Source organism: Hemitrygon akajei, chromosome 9, assembly GCF_048418815.1.
Source record: "Hemitrygon akajei chromosome 9, sHemAka1.3, whole genome shotgun sequence".
Taxonomy (NCBI): Eukaryota; Metazoa; Chordata; class Chondrichthyes; order Myliobatiformes; family Dasyatidae; genus Hemitrygon; species Hemitrygon akajei.
The window spans coordinates 23,477,681-23,497,011 of record NC_133132.1 but is presented as its reverse complement, the minus strand read 5'-3'; the positions used below and the strand labels follow the sequence as shown (position 1 = coordinate 23,497,011).

At 39.8% G+C, this 19,331-nt stretch overlaps 1 protein-coding gene across 1 annotated transcript in view; it reads left to right on the top strand.

Moving 5' to 3' along the window:
* The window catches only part of ddx51 (DEAD (Asp-Glu-Ala-Asp) box polypeptide 51), a 56,728-nt gene that overhangs the window by 9,406 nt on the left and 27,991 nt on the right, over positions 1–19,331 (top strand). The window contains exons 4-7 of the mRNA XM_073055624.1: positions 2,160–2,310; positions 6,248–6,393; positions 10,772–10,843; positions 11,818–11,924. Coding sequence (XP_072911725.1) covers positions 2,160–2,310; positions 6,248–6,393; positions 10,772–10,843; positions 11,818–11,924 — 476 coding nt within the window. The remainder of the gene's footprint in view (positions 1–2,159; positions 2,311–6,247; positions 6,394–10,771; positions 10,844–11,817; positions 11,925–19,331) is intronic.

Here is a 19,331-nt window from a genome sequence, read left to right as displayed (position 1 = left end):
TTAAAAGGAATGAATGAAATAGATCAGGAATTTAGCCATGATCGTGCTGGTGTAACAGGTGCAAAGGGATCAGGGCATTCAGCTCTTTGCAGCTGTTTCACCAGCATGATCATGGCTGATCTTTTATTTTGCTCTCACTATCCTGCAATAACACCATGTCCCTTGATTCCCTATAATATTTTTTAAAATCCACTGAATATTTTCAATGACATCCTCTACAGCAAGTTTCACTGGCCTGTGATGAAGAAATCTCTTCTCATCTCAGTTTTGAATGTCTGACCCATGCTTGATTGATCTGTGGTCCCAGATACAATGGGCGCAAAAGCTTCCTCCCTGTAGCCATTTGTTAAGCTTTGTAATATATTTTCTCTGTTTCAATTAAATCTCCACTCCAAACTTGAGAGTAGAGGTGCAGTCTGTTTAATCTCTGCTCATGCAACATGTTCTAACATCCCATCCTATAACCCATCCAAGAATCAATTTGATTGACTTCTTTTGCACAACCATATTGCAAATATTTCCTTTCCTTTTATGGAGAACAAATCTGTCAATAATGTTCCAGGTGCATCAGGGCCCTATATAATTACAGAAAGATGGCCTGATTCTTCTCTAATGATCTTGCAGATAAGCCAAGATATCCTTTGCCTTTTCTGGTTGCTTGCTATATCTGCATATTAACTGTCAATCGTTTGTATACAAGGATAGCAAGATCCCTCTGTTGGTTATCTATTCTATTGGCTGTCATGTAGGCCATGAAAGTTGAATCTTTCCCTTCAAAAGATTTTGAAGGAATGTGCAATGGAGACCCGACTTGAGTTATCCCTTGTCACTGCTGTATTCCTTTTCAGTCACCCAACTTGAATGGCCTATGATTTGTTCTATGATCAGTTTGTTAAATCTGTTAGAATTTAGCACCTATCGGACAAATGCAGAGCTGAGGCTCTAGTGCTGTCTTTTGGATTCACGTACATGCCACCTTCAGAGTCACCATCCTATGTCTTTTGACTTCTCTTGGAACAGTGTTCAGACAATCTTCTGCTTTCCTGAATCATTGCATTGTCCTAATCTCATATTCGAGTTTATTGACTTTCAATTCCTTTTATTGCAAACACTTGCACACCATAGTAAAACATACTGTCCCTTCTTGGTAAATCCAATGGCTCCTGCCATTGCCGTTAGCCAACTTCAGTGTAGAGGTTTTTTTTTCTCTCTTTATCTTGTCTTTACTGAGAGTTTTGATAGGAAAAGTATATTGAGCCATGCTGTTTATGTCCTAGGAATGGTGATAGGTTAGTGTGTTTAGTGATGTAATTGTCCTGGGAACTGGCACAGGATAGAGATTTTGCTATGAATTTCATTTTAGCATTTAGTTCTATTACAAGACATAGAAAGGACTGTACTGTGAATGTAATTATATATATATATATATATATATATATGTTACCTGTTTTTTTTTAATTAGTTTTTTATTAGTTTTTCAAAACATTTTACAAATTAAAAACCCCAAATCCCAATGAGGAACATTAATACAGTGCAAAATTAAGCATACAATAACAATGTGCTACAAAGGAAGGGAATTAACAAAAAAAGCACCTAAATTAAAGACAAGTAAGCTTAGTATCCTCCCCAAGCCCCACAACACAAGAAAAAACAATAACTCCTCCAGACCAACCGCAACTCAATATAGAGAGTATAAGTCAGAACAGTCAAACTCCCAGACAGTGAATACACTTAGCAACAGAGGATAATAATGCCTACTACCAGAAAAAAAAGGGAGCTGAAAGCAAGGGACCGAAAAGAGGAAGAAAAAAAACAAAACCCCTAGTCAAGAGGAAGGTTATGAAAGTACTCGATAAAAGGTCCCCAGACCTTATGGAACTTTAGATCCAAATTCAGAACTGAATAATGAATTTTTTGTTACCTGTTTTGAGAGTATTTGAAATGGGCAACATAGAATGTGCATGTTTGTCTTGATCACACTAATTTTCACAGAACAGCAACACAATTTCCCTCAACTTATCTAGCACCACAAGTACTTGAACCTTCTTGAATTTTAGATTAATGGTAGTGCTGGAATGAGGTAAATGATGAATTGGAGAATAGTTTATTCTCTGTGTTTCTCGTCTTCATCCACAAACTATATACCATTTTACCCCCAGGTACAGCGTGTTTTACCACAGTGGCTCTCCAAACCTACCTTGGTCAACAAAGATATCAAACAGAATCTTATAGGAATTGAGGATGTTCCAGGAATCCACCCTAAACTAATTCAGAAGCTTCAAGCTAATGGGATCCATTCCTTCTTTCCAGGTATGTTGCTTTTACTGTTTGAAAACAATGTTTCATCCTTATTTTATATATATATAGTTCTGTTTGTCTTCAAGATTAAGAGCAATTTTATGAGGTGCATAAACCGTAAGATTTAAGAACAGTATTTTATTGGAGGAGTAAATGGCTGACAATGAAAGGGAATGGATATAAGCTAAATGAAAAATGCAGAAGTTACACAATGATTTACTTTTAAACATGAATTTTAGAATTTTGATGCTCAAATTTACAAATCTACTGAACATTTTGTCCTTTAACTTTCGCTTTCAAACAGAAATTGGATAAATACTACTTAAAAGGTAAATTTGTGAGGATGTGAAAAAAGAGTTGGTATTAGGAATAAGTAATCGGTTTTTGAAAGAGCAGGTACAGACTAAGTAGCTGGTGGTTGCCTCCTCATCTATTACATATTTTTGTGATATCTTGGGTATATTGTATTTGTTCTTGTTCGGATGCATCCTACTTGTCGTGAACAAGTAAATCATGCCTGTGTTATTTTCTTACCTGCGTCATTGATTTTAAGATGGTAGAACCATAGAAACAGAAACCGGCCTTTTGGCCCTTCTTGGCTGTGCCAAACCATTTTTCTGTCTAGTCCCACTGACCTGCACCTGGCCCATATCCCTCCATACACCTCTCATCCATGTACCTGTCCAAGTTTTTCTTAAATGTTAAAAGTGAGCCCGCATTTATCACTTAATCTGGCAGCTCATTCCACACTCCCATCTCTTTGTGTGAAGAATGATGTCCTTTCCCCTAGAATCAGGTACTGTTAAGAATTATGTAAATACCTCTTGCTATTGGGCTGAATCTGGCAAATGAAGCCAGCTTGCATGGGGCATTTTGATCAGCATGATCACTTGGGCCGAAGGGCCTGTTTATGTGCTGTATGACATTGACTGTATTCACTTGCCAATGATTTCTGTCCTTCATCCATCCATCCACTGGATTGCTCTCTCCCAGAAGCCTGTAACACATGGTGCAAGTTTACAAGTGATACAGATCTGGTATTTTCTGCTCTTTGAGTGTTCTGCCTGTGGATTTATATTTTCAGGGATATACAATCAGGAATCTCTTAGCCTTCATTACTTTCTGCAATAATTCTGCCTACCGCTGAAGTTTGGGAGCCTCAGCTTGAATAATTGCTTCCAACTTCTTTGACCTCTAACTTGGGCACATCCAATAGTTTGAGGGAGATCCCTTCATTTGCAAAATGATATTTATCTGTTCACATAACTTGCATTAAATTCCTTTCCTTTGATGGCTCCATTTGAAAATTCCCTGGCTTGTTTTTAAACCTTTCCCCTCCATAGTAATATCTCTTCCAAATAGGAAACCTTACTCGAACAGCTCCAATTCTTATTTTCACTACTGCCATTTATGCTCTTAACTATGAAGGACCAATGCTCTGGAATCCCCACCCTCTTTCTCCTGCTTGCCTACCTACCTTTCGCTTTGTCTTTCACAAGGTCCTTCAAGCCGATCTTGACCCCAAGCTAAGTCAACCTAGCATCTCCTTTGTTTTGTGTTGCTGTTGATCTGTTAACACTTGTGAAATATCTTGGAGTGTTAAGCTATGTTATCAGCATTATCTGTAGGTAAAACACGTGACTGGGCTAAATAGGATATGTTTAGATATTTTTCAGCAGGCAAATGATTTCCTCTTCAGTTTCAGCCGAGTATGTTGGTTGAGCCCCTGCATATTTGAATTGCCATTACTAAGGAAGAATGAATGTTTAAGGCCAACTGACTTTGGGTGTATTTGGAACATGATAGGTTATTTTCCATAGGGAAGAAAATATATTTTATAATTTCAGAAAGTAAGCTGAGGACTTTCTTTAAGATTCAGATTCCAGTTCAGATTTGTTTATCACATGTATATCGAAACATACAGTGAAATGTGTCATTTGTTAACTGCTGGCACATCCAATGTTATTCTGGGGGTAGCCCTCAAATGTTGCCTGACATTCTGGTGCTAAGCAACACACATAGGCCAGGCAGCATCTATGGAAAAAAGTACAGTCGATGTTTTGGGCCGAAACCTTTTGGCAGGACTGGAGAAAAAGAGCTGAGGAATAGATTTAAAGGGTGGGGGAAAGGGGAGAGAGAAACACCAGGTGATAGGTGAAACCTGAACGTGGAGGGATGAAGTAAAGAGTTGGGAAGTTGATTGGTGAAAGAGCCAGAAGGACATGGAAGAAAGGAAAAGGGGGGAGGAGCACCAGCAGGAGGTGATAGGCAGACAAGGAGATAAGGTGAGAGAGGGAAAAGGGGATGGGAACTGGTGAAGGAGGTGGGAGTGGGGGGCATTACCAAAAGTTTGAGAAATTGATGTTCATGCCATCAGTCCAAATGGAGTATAAGGTGTTCCTCCTTTAACCTAAGTGTGGCCTCATCAAGAAGTGGAGGATGCCATGGATGGACATATGGGAATGGGAAGAAGAATTAAAGTGGGTAGGTGCTGGGAGATCCCGCTTGTTCTGCTGAATGGAGGGTAGATGCTTGGCAAAACAGTCTCCCAGTCTACGTCGGGTCTCACCAATATACAGGGGCCCACACCGGGAGCACCAAATGCAGTAAATGACCCCTACAGACTCGCAGGTGAAGTGTCGCCTCACCTGGAAGAACTGTTTAGGGCCTTAACTGATAGTGAGGGAGAAGATGTAGGGGCAGGTGTAACTCTTGTTCTCAACAGGTCGGGCAGCATCCGTTGAAACGTTGACTGCTCCTTTCAACGGATGCTGCCCGACCTGCTGAGTTCATCCAGCTTGTTTGTACGTGTTGATTTGACCACAGCATCTGCAGTGTACTTTGTGTAGCTCTTGTTCTGCTTGCAAGGATAAGTGCCAGGAGGGAGATCAGAGGGGAAGGACGAATGGACAAGGGAGTCACAAGGGAGCAATCCCTGTGGAAAGCAGAAAGTAGGGTGGAGGGAAAGATGTCTTGGTGGTGGTATCCCGTTGGAGATGATGGAAATTTTGGAGAATTATGTGCTGGATGCAGAGGCTGGTGGGGTGGTAGGTGAGGACAAGAGGAACCCTATCCCTGGTAGAGTGGCGGGAAGATGGGTAAGAGCAGACATGTGTAAAATAGAAAAGATGTTGTTGAGGGCAGTGTTGATCATGGAGGAACAGACACCCTATTGCTAACATGTGTTACTTGGGAAATCTTGGTCCCCATCTTATCACAGGCATTATCTTTGTTCTCTCCACTTCTCACTTCCCTTTCCTGCAATGTAAAACATGCCAATTCTCTCACTTCTCCAGTTCTAAGGAAGAGTCATTGCCCAGAAAGATTAACATTTCCTCTTTTCTCAGTTGCTTTACGTTGTTTGTTATCTATGATTCAGATGAAATTTGTTGATGTATACACCAGGGTGCATGAAGCTGAAAGTAAAGTTTATTCTCATACGCACAAGTACATGTATGCTCAAGTGTGATGAAGCATTTACTTGCAGAGTCATGACAGGCACATAACATCATAAAAGCAGCTTGGGCTACCGGCTGGGTACAGGTATCAATTCTAACCAATGTTTCTGTGACAAACTCTCCCATCTTCTTCAGGGATGATCTTCCCGAGGGGAGTTTATTCATCATCTATGCTGGGAAAGCACTAGATCCTTTATCAATCGGCAGTAAAAATATACAGCTTTTTTGTCAGCCTAACCTTGTCCTAACAAAAAAAAATCAGTAAAGGCAGTTGTAGATATTCGTTGGGTGCAAGTGTCAATGGGATAAGAAACAAAGGCTGATAAATGGCAGGCAGATTCAGACAACTGAATCACCAATTCCTGTTCCTGTTGCTGCTCTTTGGAGGTTAAAATGTGCACCTTTGTTTACTGGTGGGGATTGCCATGTTACACAAAATCCACATTATTGTTCCTGCAAGACTAAACATTCTGTGGTTTTACCCTTTGCAGTTCAGGCTGAGGTGATTCCTGCCTTGCTGGAAAGTTCAAAGCATGGGCTTACGCTGGGCAGAGCAGGCTACAGGCCAAGTGATATCTGTGTGTCTGCACCAACTGGTAGTGGCAAGACACTGGCATTTGTTATTCCTGTTATTCAGGTGAGCTTGATGTATCACTTCTTTCTACTTTCTGCTTCTTCAATTGGAAATGACAAAAGTGCACTCAGTCAATATTTTTAAAAAGCTATAAGATAAATGGTTAATTGTCCGTGTCAGTTTGGGCACACTTGTTTCTGAATTAGAAGGTTGTGGGCTGAAGAGTCATTGGCTGTACACGTGCTCTTTTGACTTGAACACAATAATCTATGCTGACGCTGCAGTGCGGAGCTGAATTGCCAAACTGTCAGAGTAGTTTGGAAAACAGTTATAGTACATTGGGTTACATTATGGGTGACATTGTTTCATGAGATTTCAGATGGAAAGCACCTTTGGTTGTTGTTTCCAAGGAAAGAAATAAGCTCCTCATGGTGTTCATTAGATAGATAGATAGATAGATACTTTATTCATCCCCATGGGGAAATTCAACTTTTTTCCAATGTCCCATACACTTGTTGTAGCAAAACTAATTACATACAATACTTAACTCAGTAAAAAAATATGATATGCATCTAAATCACTATCTCAAAAAGCATTAATAATAGCTTTTAAAAAGTTCTTAAGTCCTGGCGGTAGAATTGTAAAGCCTAATGGCATTGGGGAGTATTGACCTCTTCATCCTGTCTGAGGAGCATTGCATCGATAGTAACCTGTCGCTGAAACTGCTTCTCTGTCTCTGGATGGTGCTATGTAGAGGATGTTCAGAGTTTTCCATAATTGACCGTAGCCTACTCAGCGCCCTTCGCTCAGCTACCGATGTTAAACTCTCCAGTACTTTGCCCACGACAGAGCCCGCCTTCCTTACCAGCTTATTAAGACGTGAGGCGTCCCTCTTCTTAATGCTTCCTCCCCAACACGCCACCACAAAGAAGAGGGCGCTCTCCACAACTGACCTATAGAACATCTTCAGCATCTCACTACAGACATTGAATGACGCCAACCTTCTTAGGAAGTACAGTCGACTCTGTGCCTTCCTGCACAAGGCATCTGTGTTGGCAGTCCAGTCTAGCTTCTTGTCTAACTGTACTCCCAGATACTTGTAGGTCTTAACCTGCTCCACACATTCTCCATTAATGATCACTGGCTCCATATGAGGCCTAGATCTCCTAAAGTCCACCACCATCTCCTTGGTCTTGGTGATATTGAGACGCAGGTAGTTTGAGTTGCACCATATCACAAAGTCCTGTATCAGTTTCCTATACTCCTCCTCCTGTCCATTAAAGTATAGATAATATTGCCAAACTGGAATGTGGCTTTTATTTTTGGTAATGTCTTGGAATGCTGTTCTTTGTAGCTTTCATCAGAATGTTCTTTGAGGTTTCAAGCTTAGATTTCATTGCTTTCCAGTTTCTTTATGTTTGGACAGCTCATTTCAGACATTTCTAGTATGGCTGTGAATTTAGTACTATCATCATCAGGTGATGCCATTTATTTTGCCATCTGGAATATTGCTGATAAATTATTTGCAGATTGATGTGTGGTCCATTCTGTCTTTTTGTCATAAAGTAGGTCTTTGTTATAGTGTTTTTAACCATTGGTCATGTGGTTTTCTGGTACTGTAAGCCTTGGAGTTTGTTGTTTTATGAATCACTGTCAGGGTATACAGGGTATACCTGTTTTGTCCTGTTAGCTGGATGATTGACTGTATGGAAATGTAATGATGATCATTATTGGTATGGTAGTTCAAATGCATTGATTGTCTTAGGACAAACTGTGATGGTTATTGCTGGTGCACTGTTTATTACTGTAGTGAATTATTGTGATGATTGCTTTCCAGGACTAGTTCTTTTGGGTCTTGATTGAGTGGCAAAGGCAATTTTCAACAGTAGACACAATAACTTTGACAATGTAATGTGATGATGTCAAATCTGTTTTTGTTTAGACTTCTGACCAGGAAGTCACATTTAGATTTTGAAGTTCTTTGGTGGGTTAGTCACATTGTCTTATCAGTTTCTGAAATTCTGTGGAGTTCGTTGCCACAGGTGGCTGTGGAGGCCAGGTCATCGGGTGTATTTAAGGTGGAGGTTGATAGGTTCTTGATTAGTCAGCGTGTGAAAAGTTACAGGGAGAAGGCAGGAGAATGGAGTTGAGAGAGAAATGGATCAGCCATGATCAAATGATGGAGCAGACTTGATGGGCCGAATGTCTTAAGTGGGTATTTGGATTTGTGCATTTAGCTGTAATGTGGATTTATGTTAATTATGTACATAAATCAGTTTGTACATGAGCATGTAAATGGTGGCCACTGTCTCCCACTTAACTGCTGCATTTATGCATATATTTATAGTACTTAACTTCAAGGACCTAACTACCTTGAATGTTTATTTCATTACAAAATTGAAAGCTTCATTTATTGCATCTTAATTCCACTCAAGCCCTCATAGCTTACAATGTGTAGTTTGATAAATTCCCAGTGATCACAATTGTTGGTTTCATCATTTAACCTAAGGTTGGCACTGATGCAATCTATTAGTTGATCATGTTGCATGAAAAGTTTTTAAAAATTAGTATACATCAACTACATTGACTCTTCCTCCACAGTGAGCATAGAATGGTGTAGCACAGCACAGGCCGTTACCTACTCCAAGATCAGTCCAACCCTTCCCTCCCACATGGTCCTCCAGTTTTCTTTCATCCCATTAAACGTTCCTTATATATCTTCCTCTGTGACCACCCCTGGCAGCATGTTCCAAGCACCTACCTCTCTCTGTATTAAAGAAAAACTACTGACATCCCCCTATATTTTCCTCCAATCATCTTAAAGTTTTCTCCCTTGTATTAGCCATTTTTGCCCCAGGAAAATGCTGCTGGCTATCCACCCTATTTATGCCTCTTATCATCTTGTACACCTCTCTCATCCTCTTCTCCAAGAGAAGCTCAACCTACAGGAGGGAGACAGGAAATTTGCCAGAGGAAGTGATGGATGCAGGTTCAATTTCAACATTAAGAGAAATTTGGGTAGGTATTGTATGTGGGTGGGAGGGGTATGGAGAGCTATGGTTCAGGTGCAGGTTGGTGGGACTAGGCCATATAATAGTTTGGCACAGACTTGATGGACTTAAGGGCCTGTTTTTGTGCTGGATTGTTCTATGACTATGACTCCCAACAATTGAATCCCCTAAGACCACCGCTCTCCTCCCCCCACCTTCCTTTCTGAGTCACAGTGTCAGAGACCTGTGTGGCTTTACTCTCCCAGGTTGTCCCTCCAACAGTATCCAAAGCAGTATACTTGTTATTGAGGGGACAGCCACAAGTGTACCTTGCACTGGCTGCTTATCCCCTTTCCCCCTCCTGATGGTCACCTTGTTTCCTGTGACCTGCATCTTAAGTATAGCTACCTCCCTGTATCTTCTGTCAATCAGTCCCTCAGCTTCCTAAATGATCTAGCTGCAGTTCCAGTCACCTAAAATGGTCTTCTTGCAAGTGTAATCGTAAGGGATACTGGACGTCTGTCTTTCTACATCCTGCAGAAGAAGCATTCCCCAGTCTTGACTGGCATTCCCACTGCTTTTAACTGTGTAATAAGAAGGAAAGAAACTTACTGGAAACTTAGTCTTCGCCTCTCCTTGCTGAAGTCTGTTGAGTGAAAACTTCAAGCTCTCCACTCTAAGTTTATCCCATTCCAACAATGACCATTCAACTTAAACTTAACTTTTTATAGGCCCTTGTGAAGTGCCCTTGTTCAAATGGTTTCCATTTTAGTAATAATCTTGCCAAGGCAAATGGCATTCAAACCTGTGCTTTGCCCTGGCAGATTTACTAAATTAGGCAGGTCCCATAATGGCACAGTTTGTCCCTGGTCCTTGGAGAAGATTGTGGACTAAAAATTCAGTTTGCTGTCTGCTTTAGTAGATAGCATTCTGATGTCAGATAAACAGCATCAAATTAAATGTAATCCCTTGCCACCTATTTGCTATACTGGAGGTTACTGTGTTGTAGACAGCATGTTTGTGAGCTTATTGACCTAGATGCACTGCCAAGCAGATACTGACTGTTGCCTCAAGTTCACATTATGTGTTCTAAGACTTGATCCAGAGATCTCAGAACATAGTCTACCCTGACACAGTTGTGCATGACAACTGGTTAATTGAGACCTATCCAACTATTCAATTGGATGTAAAAAGTTCCACAATACAATTTTGATGAGGAGCAAAATTCATTGTAGTCTCTTGGCCAATCCTTTACTCAGCACCACTGGGGGAAAATATTTAGTTATTATCCCAGTGCCAATTATCAGATTATTATGTTAGAATGCCAGCATATATTCCCAGAGTGACTAATGTTCAAAAATAGTTTATTTTCTTTCGGTTGTTCTGAGATTGCAATTCATCATTTATGCATTCATTCTATACTTCAGATTAATCTTTGGGTCCATTTACAGGCATTGATGGACTGCACAGTGTGCAGAGTTCGAGTCTTGGCCTTATTGCCTACTAAAGAACTTGCTCTACAGGTAAAGAAGAGATGGTACTCAAATTATTTTGCATCTACTTTGTAGAAATCTGATGACAACAGGTTCTGTGGGTTGTATTGATAAGTTGGTGTTGCGGGCCATGTAGTGTATTCGGGATCCTAGCCATTGGGATTAAGTATGGATTAGAATTCCAAAGTTTACCATGTCAGAGCAAAGTCCCCAAGTGAAGCAGAATTATCCAAGCTGCAGTTACAAACCATTAACTGTAGACCTGTGACCACCATTGGTGGAGAATCATATCATGAATGGCTCAGGAAGAAAAGAGAGCAAAATATATTCAGTAAGCAAAAAGTAATTGCTTTGTAAAAGCGAACTCATTCTGTACCGGCCCGAAACGTCGACAGCGCTTCTCCCTATAGATGCTGCCTGGCCTGCTGTGTTCCACCAGCATTTTGTGTGTGTTGTCATTCTGTACTTAATTTTTTTGTAATAGAAAAGGATGCAAAACATTTAAAATGTTCATTTTTCAGTTTTGTTGTTAGTTTTCTTTTAGTTCTACTTTTCAATCAAATCCACAGGTTTTCAAGAGCTGCCAGTTCTATAGTTTTCAATGTGAAAAGCTCAAGTCTGGACCTTTTAGTCATTTATCACATTTTCCAGATTAGAAAGTCTGTCTTTGTACTTTGGAGTTTGGCAACACCTGCACTGTGGGAAATGACTTATTGAGGTGATGTAAGTAGCTCCAGTTGTTAAATACTTGCTGCAGCAGGGCCAGCTGGTGCTCTTATGTGCCCCACAAGGTAACAGTTGGGGGAAAGTAAGTCACCTCCCGCTATCTCAGACCCCTTGATGTGGGCATGCATTATCTTCCCTGTTTTAACTTCAGTTGTATGTGCTAATTTCTTTTTATAGGACAGATCAGATGGGAGGCTAGGAAATTGCGCGTTACATCAACTAATTAATTTGAAAAATTCAAATAATTCTCTTTCCTTAATTTAAATGATTATCTTTAGGTGTTTAAGATTTTCAATACCTACGCTGAAGGCTTAGATTTAAGAGTAGTAATCATTGCTGGACAAAAACCCTTTGCTGTGGAGCAGTCCTCTCTTGTTGAACATACGTAAGTATTTAAATTTTTTTTTACTTTTTTTGCTCAGCATAACAAAACTTTTAATTTCCAGATACGTTTCTTCCCCTCACAGATATCCGCTATCAGAACACTTCCATCAAAATATAGACATCACCACAACGTCCTATACAAAAGCCCTTATTAGTATAGCAGACTGGTTTACGTGTACATACTACAGAAAAGGTTGTCATGCTTTATGAAAACTATTTGTTTTTGAGTGTACCATACATGTCAAAAAGTCCAAAGGAATGTATTCCATGATTAATTTATGCCAACCAAAAAATCTGATATCCAACAAAGTAAAATGTTCTTCCTCACACAAAAAGTCAGGATGTTAAAAAGTTTTTTCTGATGTGTATTAATAATACAACTGCTGGGTAAGCTAAGAGAAAAAGACACTGGGTTCAGTTCAAGCTCCATCTTCGGAATCTTTTCCATTTCACCCAAAATATCATTCCAGTATGCCTGAAGTTTGGGACAGGTCCAAAATCAGTGGGTGAAAGTTCCAGTATTTACTTTACATTTAGAACACATTGGAGAAACCCCTGTCTTAAATTTCAAGAGATGATCTGGAGTCACATGGGCTCTATGCAGAGTTTTGAGTTGCAATGCTTTAATTCTATTACAAACTGAAATTTTCTTTACATTATCACAAATGTCTTCCCATGTTTTAGCTGTAATTTCTACTCCCAGCTCTTCTCCCCAGACCCAGACCCTTCCCAGCTTCTCCACAAGAACATTACCTCAGGATGCTGTAAAAAGTACTAATGGAGACTTCACCCTTAGATCAAAACACCCTCTTTTCTATGTTAGAACTATAGAAATCAGTTAACAATGATGTTGTTTTCTGTATTTAATCTCTTATCTGAAAGAAACAAAGAAGATCCTTGTTGGGTATGTTAAATTTCTGTACTATTTGACTAAAAGACATCATCGTTCCTTCATCAAACGAATCTCCTAGATGGAAAATACCCTTAGAAATCCAAAGTTTAAATCCAGAATCCATTATGCCAGGCTGAAAGTCTGGATTGCCAGTTATTGGAGTGAAGGGTGATATTTTCGCTGCATTGCCCTCAATTTGTCGCACCGCCCTCCAAGCCCTGACTGTATTAATTGTTATTGGATTGCTACAATATTCCTTAACTAGTTTCACCTTATTGAGGAAAAGGATATTAATAAGAGGGAATTTTGCTTGTGAAGCTTCAATGTCCAGCCAAATTGAGGAGGGGTCCCTGCAAACCCAGTCAACCACATAAGGTAAAAAGGAACTTAATTGATATTTTTTGATGTCTGGAAAATCCAGACCCCCTAGACTACTGAGAAGCTGTAACTTAGACATTTTAGTACAGGGTCTTTTTTTGTTCCAGCTGAAAGAAACAAACCAGCCATTTTTTAAAAAAAGTATTTGTTGGGTAAAAGTGATTGGAATCATTTGTATTGGGTACAGCAGACAAGGAAGAATGTTCATTTTGAGCAAGGATATTCGGCCAAGCCAAGAAATGGGAAGAGTGCTCCATCGCTCAAGATCCTGTTTGATTTTATCAAATAACTGTATAAAGTTAGCTTTGAACAATTGATCAAACGTAGGTGTGATAAATATGCCTAAGTAAACAAAATCTGTCTGCGACCATTTAAAGGGGAAAACTCCCTGAGTGTCAGGTACCTGCGGCAGATTCCCTAGAGGCATAGCCTCTGATTTAGTAAAGTCGATTTTATAACCTGAAAAGGCGCTAAATGAATTGATGCATTGTATAAGGTGGTGCACTGATATAGCAGGGTTTGATAAGAAAATTAGAACATCATCCGCATACAATGTAATTTTATGTGACTTTAGTCCTATGTCTGGAGCAGATATTTTGGGGTCTCGCCGAATAACCTCAGCCAATGGCTTAATGACTAGTGTGAAAAGTAGTGGTGACAAAGAGCAGCCCTGCCGGCTACCCCTCAGAATACTAGAATTATCCGACCTAATACCATTAGTGAGAATCGTAGCCAAAGGGTCATTATAAAGAACCTTCACCAATAATAACATTATTGCCCAAACCAAATTGTTCTGAAGTGGAAAAAGATACAGCCATTCGACATGATCAAAGGCCTTTTCTGGTGGTTTTCTGGTGATCAAAGGAACCCACCAAGCCATCCACTTCCTGTTGCTGACATGCCTGATTCACATTAAGTAATCTCATATTGATAGATGATCTACGGCCTTACCTCTTTTATCCTCTTTTATGATAAAAGGTAACACAGTTTCTAATTGCAATGCTAAGGTTTTAGATAAGATTTTAAAGTCAATATTTAACAATGAAATAGGGCTGTAGGAGGCACAATCTTCAGGGCTCTTTCTTAAGAATTGGGAGATATTAGCTTCTCTCAATGATGGTGGGAGGAGACCACAATTAAATGCATGACTGAACATGTTTAGCATAGGCTCTGATAATAATCCTGTGAACTCTTTATAGAATTCACTACTGAGTCCATCAGGATTAGGGGCCTCCCCACTTTGGAGCTGTCTCACAGTTTCCTGTATCTCATGTACAGATGACGGAGGGACTCTTGTTCAGAAGAAATGCCCAGGAGATCTAAATTCCTGAAAAAGAACTCCATCCTAGATTGTCCATCATTACATTGCTCAGATTGATACAATTTAGAATAAAAATTCTTAAACACAACATTAATAATTTTAGAATTACTATTGAGGGCTCTTGTCCCATCCCTAATTGAAGCAATAGTCTGAGAGGCATTTTTCTTTCTAGCTAAATAAGCCAAATACCTACCTGGTTTCTTACCATGTTCAAACAGTCATTGTTTAGCAAATGTCTATTTTCATTTAGCTGCTTGTGTAAGTAAAGAGTTTAGTGTACAGCGTAGGGCTGTGATATTCTGTAACTTGGCTGCAGAAGGCTTATTAATATAATCCTTTTCAGCTGCCGCAAGCCTTGCTTCCACTAGGCGCTGCTGTTTCACAGCTTGTCGCTTCTTACTAGCAGAGTAGGAGATAATGAATCCTCTTGCATAGGCCTTAGCGGTTTCCTAGAGCATTGATGGATGACTAGCTGATTTGGAATTACTAGGAAAGTTTTGAATTTGGAAGTAAAGTAGTCTATAAATTTATTATCTTTTAGAATAAATGATTTCAGCCTCCAATGTCTAGATAGTGCTGAATTATCTTTGGACTTAATATTTAAATATTCTGCTGCTTGGTCAGAAATAACGATATTTCCAATTGTGCAGGATACAACTAAATCTAGGAGCATTTTGGGGGTTAGAAAAAAGTCTGTTCTGGCATAACATTTGTGTGGATTAGAAAAAAATGAGAAGTCTTTGTCTGAGGGATGTAACAACCTCCAGATATCCACAATTCCTAGTTTTCCACATAAGCCCATGATTTGTTTGGACTGTGAGGAGAGCAATGGGGGACCAATAGGCACTCTGTCCATCAATGGGTCCATGAGACAATTAAAATCCCCACCTACAATAATGTATTGTATTGAAAAGCTTGTAAGTTTGGAAAAGGCATCTATTAGGAATTTGAGAGGATGAGCTGGAGGGCATTAAACATTGAGAATACCTCTCCATATATTGAAGCCTTAACAATCACAAGTCTCCCATACTTATCCTTAATGCAGTCTAATAACTTAAAAGGTAAGTTCTTCCTAATTAAAATGGCCACACCCCCCACTCCTGGTATCAAAAGATGAAAAATAGACTTGATCAAATCCACTTTGTTGCAGTTTTAGATGTTCTTTATCATTTAAATGTGTCTCCTGCAATAAGGCTCTATCCACCCTTTCCTTTTTCAGGTTTAGTAGGATTTTCTTTCTCTTGGTTGGTGAATGACTCCCCTTAATGTTCCAAGTGCACAATTTTAATATATTACTGGTCATAACCCTTTATAACAATCATGTGACTGGAGGAGAAGAAACCCGACTTCAGATCAGCTGAGCAGCAATAAATAAATTTTAAAAAACACACAAAATAACGAAGTGCCAACAGCGCTGAACAAGAGGACTTACCCCACAAAGGGGATATCTGACCCTCCTAGCACCCCATATTCTGCCCCACTGCCAATATGGTATTTAACATAGTCAAAAATGAAAACAGGGCATAATTTATCAATCCACAGATTTGTTACCGTCATTTTTCAGCTCCTTCAGGCTGGAGCAGCACCGCTAATTTAAACAAATAATGAAACTGTATTAATCAAAACAAACATGTTACCCATCCTGTAAGATATCTTGCCATCGAGTAATGAAAAGGTAAAATAAAGCGACCATTGAGCATGTTATCGTCCAGAACCAGGGCTACACAATGTATACATTCTTTAGCCCAACGTGTCCACAAAGGTTTTAGCTTTGTCAGGAGAATCAAATATCTTGGTGCTCCCAGTGTAGGTGATTTTCAGCGTCACTGGGTATAGCATAAAGTACTGGATTCCGGATTCTCTCAGCCGCTTCTTTACCTGGTCAAATTCCTTGCACTTCCGAATAACGGCTGCCGAAAAATCTTGTAAAAGCATAAGCCTGTATCCCTCATATATTAAAGCCTGGGCATCATTCTGGCGACATCTGGAAGCCTCCATCACTCTTTGCTTATCACCGAAATTATGGAACCACACGAGGACAGGTGGAAGGCATTGGCCTGGGCCCTGTTTTGGAGCCAGCGTACGACGAGCTCTTTCCACTTTAATGCGTCCAGCCTTGGTTTCCAAATCAAGGAAATTAGGCAGCCAGCCCTCAAGAAACTTCGCTGACCGATGATCCGTATGTTCTTCCTCCTACCTCTGTTCTCAAGATCATCAATATGGTCAGGCAGGCTTTTGAACTTGCTTCTCTCGCGCCCGGATGTGGCTTTGGGCCTGATCAGGCACAGTCTCTACTGCGGAGACTACTGAGACCTTGGCCTCAGTCGTTCTTGTATCAAGATTTTTAAGCTCCATTTTTAAGCTTCTGGAGCGTTAGAGTGGACCAAGCTTCTCGTCCCTCATTTTGGATATGTTCTCCATTAACTTCCTGACTTACTTGACGAAAAGCAGGGTCCAACGTGTTAGCATAACTAGCTGCAGCTAACTCCTCAGCCCCGGTCGAGTGCTCTATGCAGTCCATCTTGGCTGCCTTTTTAGTACTTTTCGATAGCATAGTGTTGAAGCACTCTTCAATGTTCATGTTATTAAATCTGACACGGGCATTTAAGAAAAAGTTGAAAAGGATAGGTTTATATGCGAAATGATCAGTGTTGCCATGTTGAGCTCAGTAAAGCAGACCTTTCACTGCATCGCCACCTTGAAAAACCCACGTAAATATTTCTAACTTTGCATGTTTTGTTTTGGAAATTCTACCAAATTAATAAGATTCAAATATACTAATATAACTAGCAGTAGAATAGATTTATGTCTCAGGAATGTACATGTTCAAGAAAAATGATTTCACTGCACCTGACTATGTCTAACGTTTGAAAGAAAATAGCATTCTATTCTCTATCTTTAGTACCCTCATTCATTCCTAAATTTATGTTCTTCCTTGAATTTGTTAACATCACGAACCCTAGCTGACTCTCCTTGCATATTCCATATTTTGGTTGTCTGTGTACTAGCTACCAGCACCCTCTGTTTTGTATGGCTGTCCTAGTGTACTAAATTCAGATAGAGGTGAAGTGAACCATCAGCAGCAACAAAAATGTGTTCCCCAACAATCCCTCGGTCCACCATTACCAGGGATGAACTTCGGTTCAGTGAGCATTGCAGAAGCAAGACTAGGCAGTGAGGTGCTATCTGGAACCTACAGCTCAAGGGCACATTGGCTAAAGAACAAAAATAGCATTTAAAAGGCACAGCTTAGTGATCCCGTAGTCTGTAGTCATATCAAACCTAACTACAAATGGTTTAGATAAGAGTGATCAGAGAAAAAGCTCCAAGGACATACTGTAAGCATCTTCAATGGTGGGCGAGAGCATGCAAGTGTCAAAACCTGTGCTGAAGCATTTGTAGCCAGAAGTGCCGGGAACCATTTTGGTTCTTCCTGAGGTTCAACCATCACAAAAGCCACTCCATGTGATAACATGTTGATAGGGAGCACTTAGATTCTGCAGAATCAGAATCAGGGTTATTATCACTGACATAAGCTGTGAAATTTGGTTTGTGGTAGTAGTACTGTGTAATTGTTAAAATAAACAATAATTACAATAATAAATATGTACATACTCAGAGGCTACATTAACCCCCTTGTATCTAATAAAGTGGCCACTGAATGTATGCCAGAGATGCTCTTCTCTTCTGCACACCATTGTGTAACATGTGGTTATTTGAGTTATTGTTGCCTTCCTGTCAGCTTGAACCAGTCTGGCCATTCTCCTTTGACCACTCTCATTAACAAGGCATTTTTGCAGACAGAGTTGCTACTCATTGGGTGTGTTTTTGTTTGTTTATCTCTGAAAACCCTAGAGACTGCTATGTAGAAATCCCGGGAGATCAGCAGTTTTGTAGATACTCAAACCATTCCATCTGTCACCAACAATCATTCCATGGTCAAAGTCCCATTTCTTCCTCATCCTTATGTTTGGTATGAACAACTGAACCTCTTGACCATGTCTGCATGCTTATTTTCATAATCTAGTTTCCCTTTCTTTATTGCTCATTCAGTGGCTCTTTGTTGGTTTTAAAGTTTTTCCAATCTTCCAGTTTCCCACTACTCTTGGTGACTTTGTATGCATGAGATTTTAGTTTGATGCCTTCTTTTATTTCCTTAGTTATCCAAGGCTGGCTCTCCCCACCCTTACTGTCCTTGCTTTTAACTGAAGTATACTTTTGTTGACCACCATGGAAAAATATCTTTGAAAGTCTTCCACCATTCGTCAACCATCTCACCATATAGCCTGTATTCATAGTCTACACTGACCAAATCCTCCCTCATCCCACTGTAGCCTCCATTGTTCTCCATTGTTTAGGCATAATACACTGGTCTTACATTGAACTATTGCACCCTCCATTTGTACGAGAAACTCAATCATACTGTGATCACTCTTTCCAAGAGGATCCCTAACTACAAGATCACTAATTTTACCTGTCTTAGAATTTTTTTTTATTTTTAAATTTTTTTAATTAGTTTTTCAAAGCATTTTACAAAATTAAAAACCCCAAATCCCAGTGGGGAGCATTAATACAGTGCAAGATTACGCATACAATAACAATATGCTACAAACGAAGAGAATTTAACAAAAAAGCACCTAAATTAAAGACAAGTGAGCTTAGTGTCCTCCCCAAACCCCACAACACAAGAAAAAAAACAACAACAACTCCAGACCAACCACCACACAATATAGAGAGTATAAGTCAGGACAGTCAAACTCACAGACTGTGAATACACTTAGTAACAGAGGATAATAATGCCTACTACCAGAAAAAAA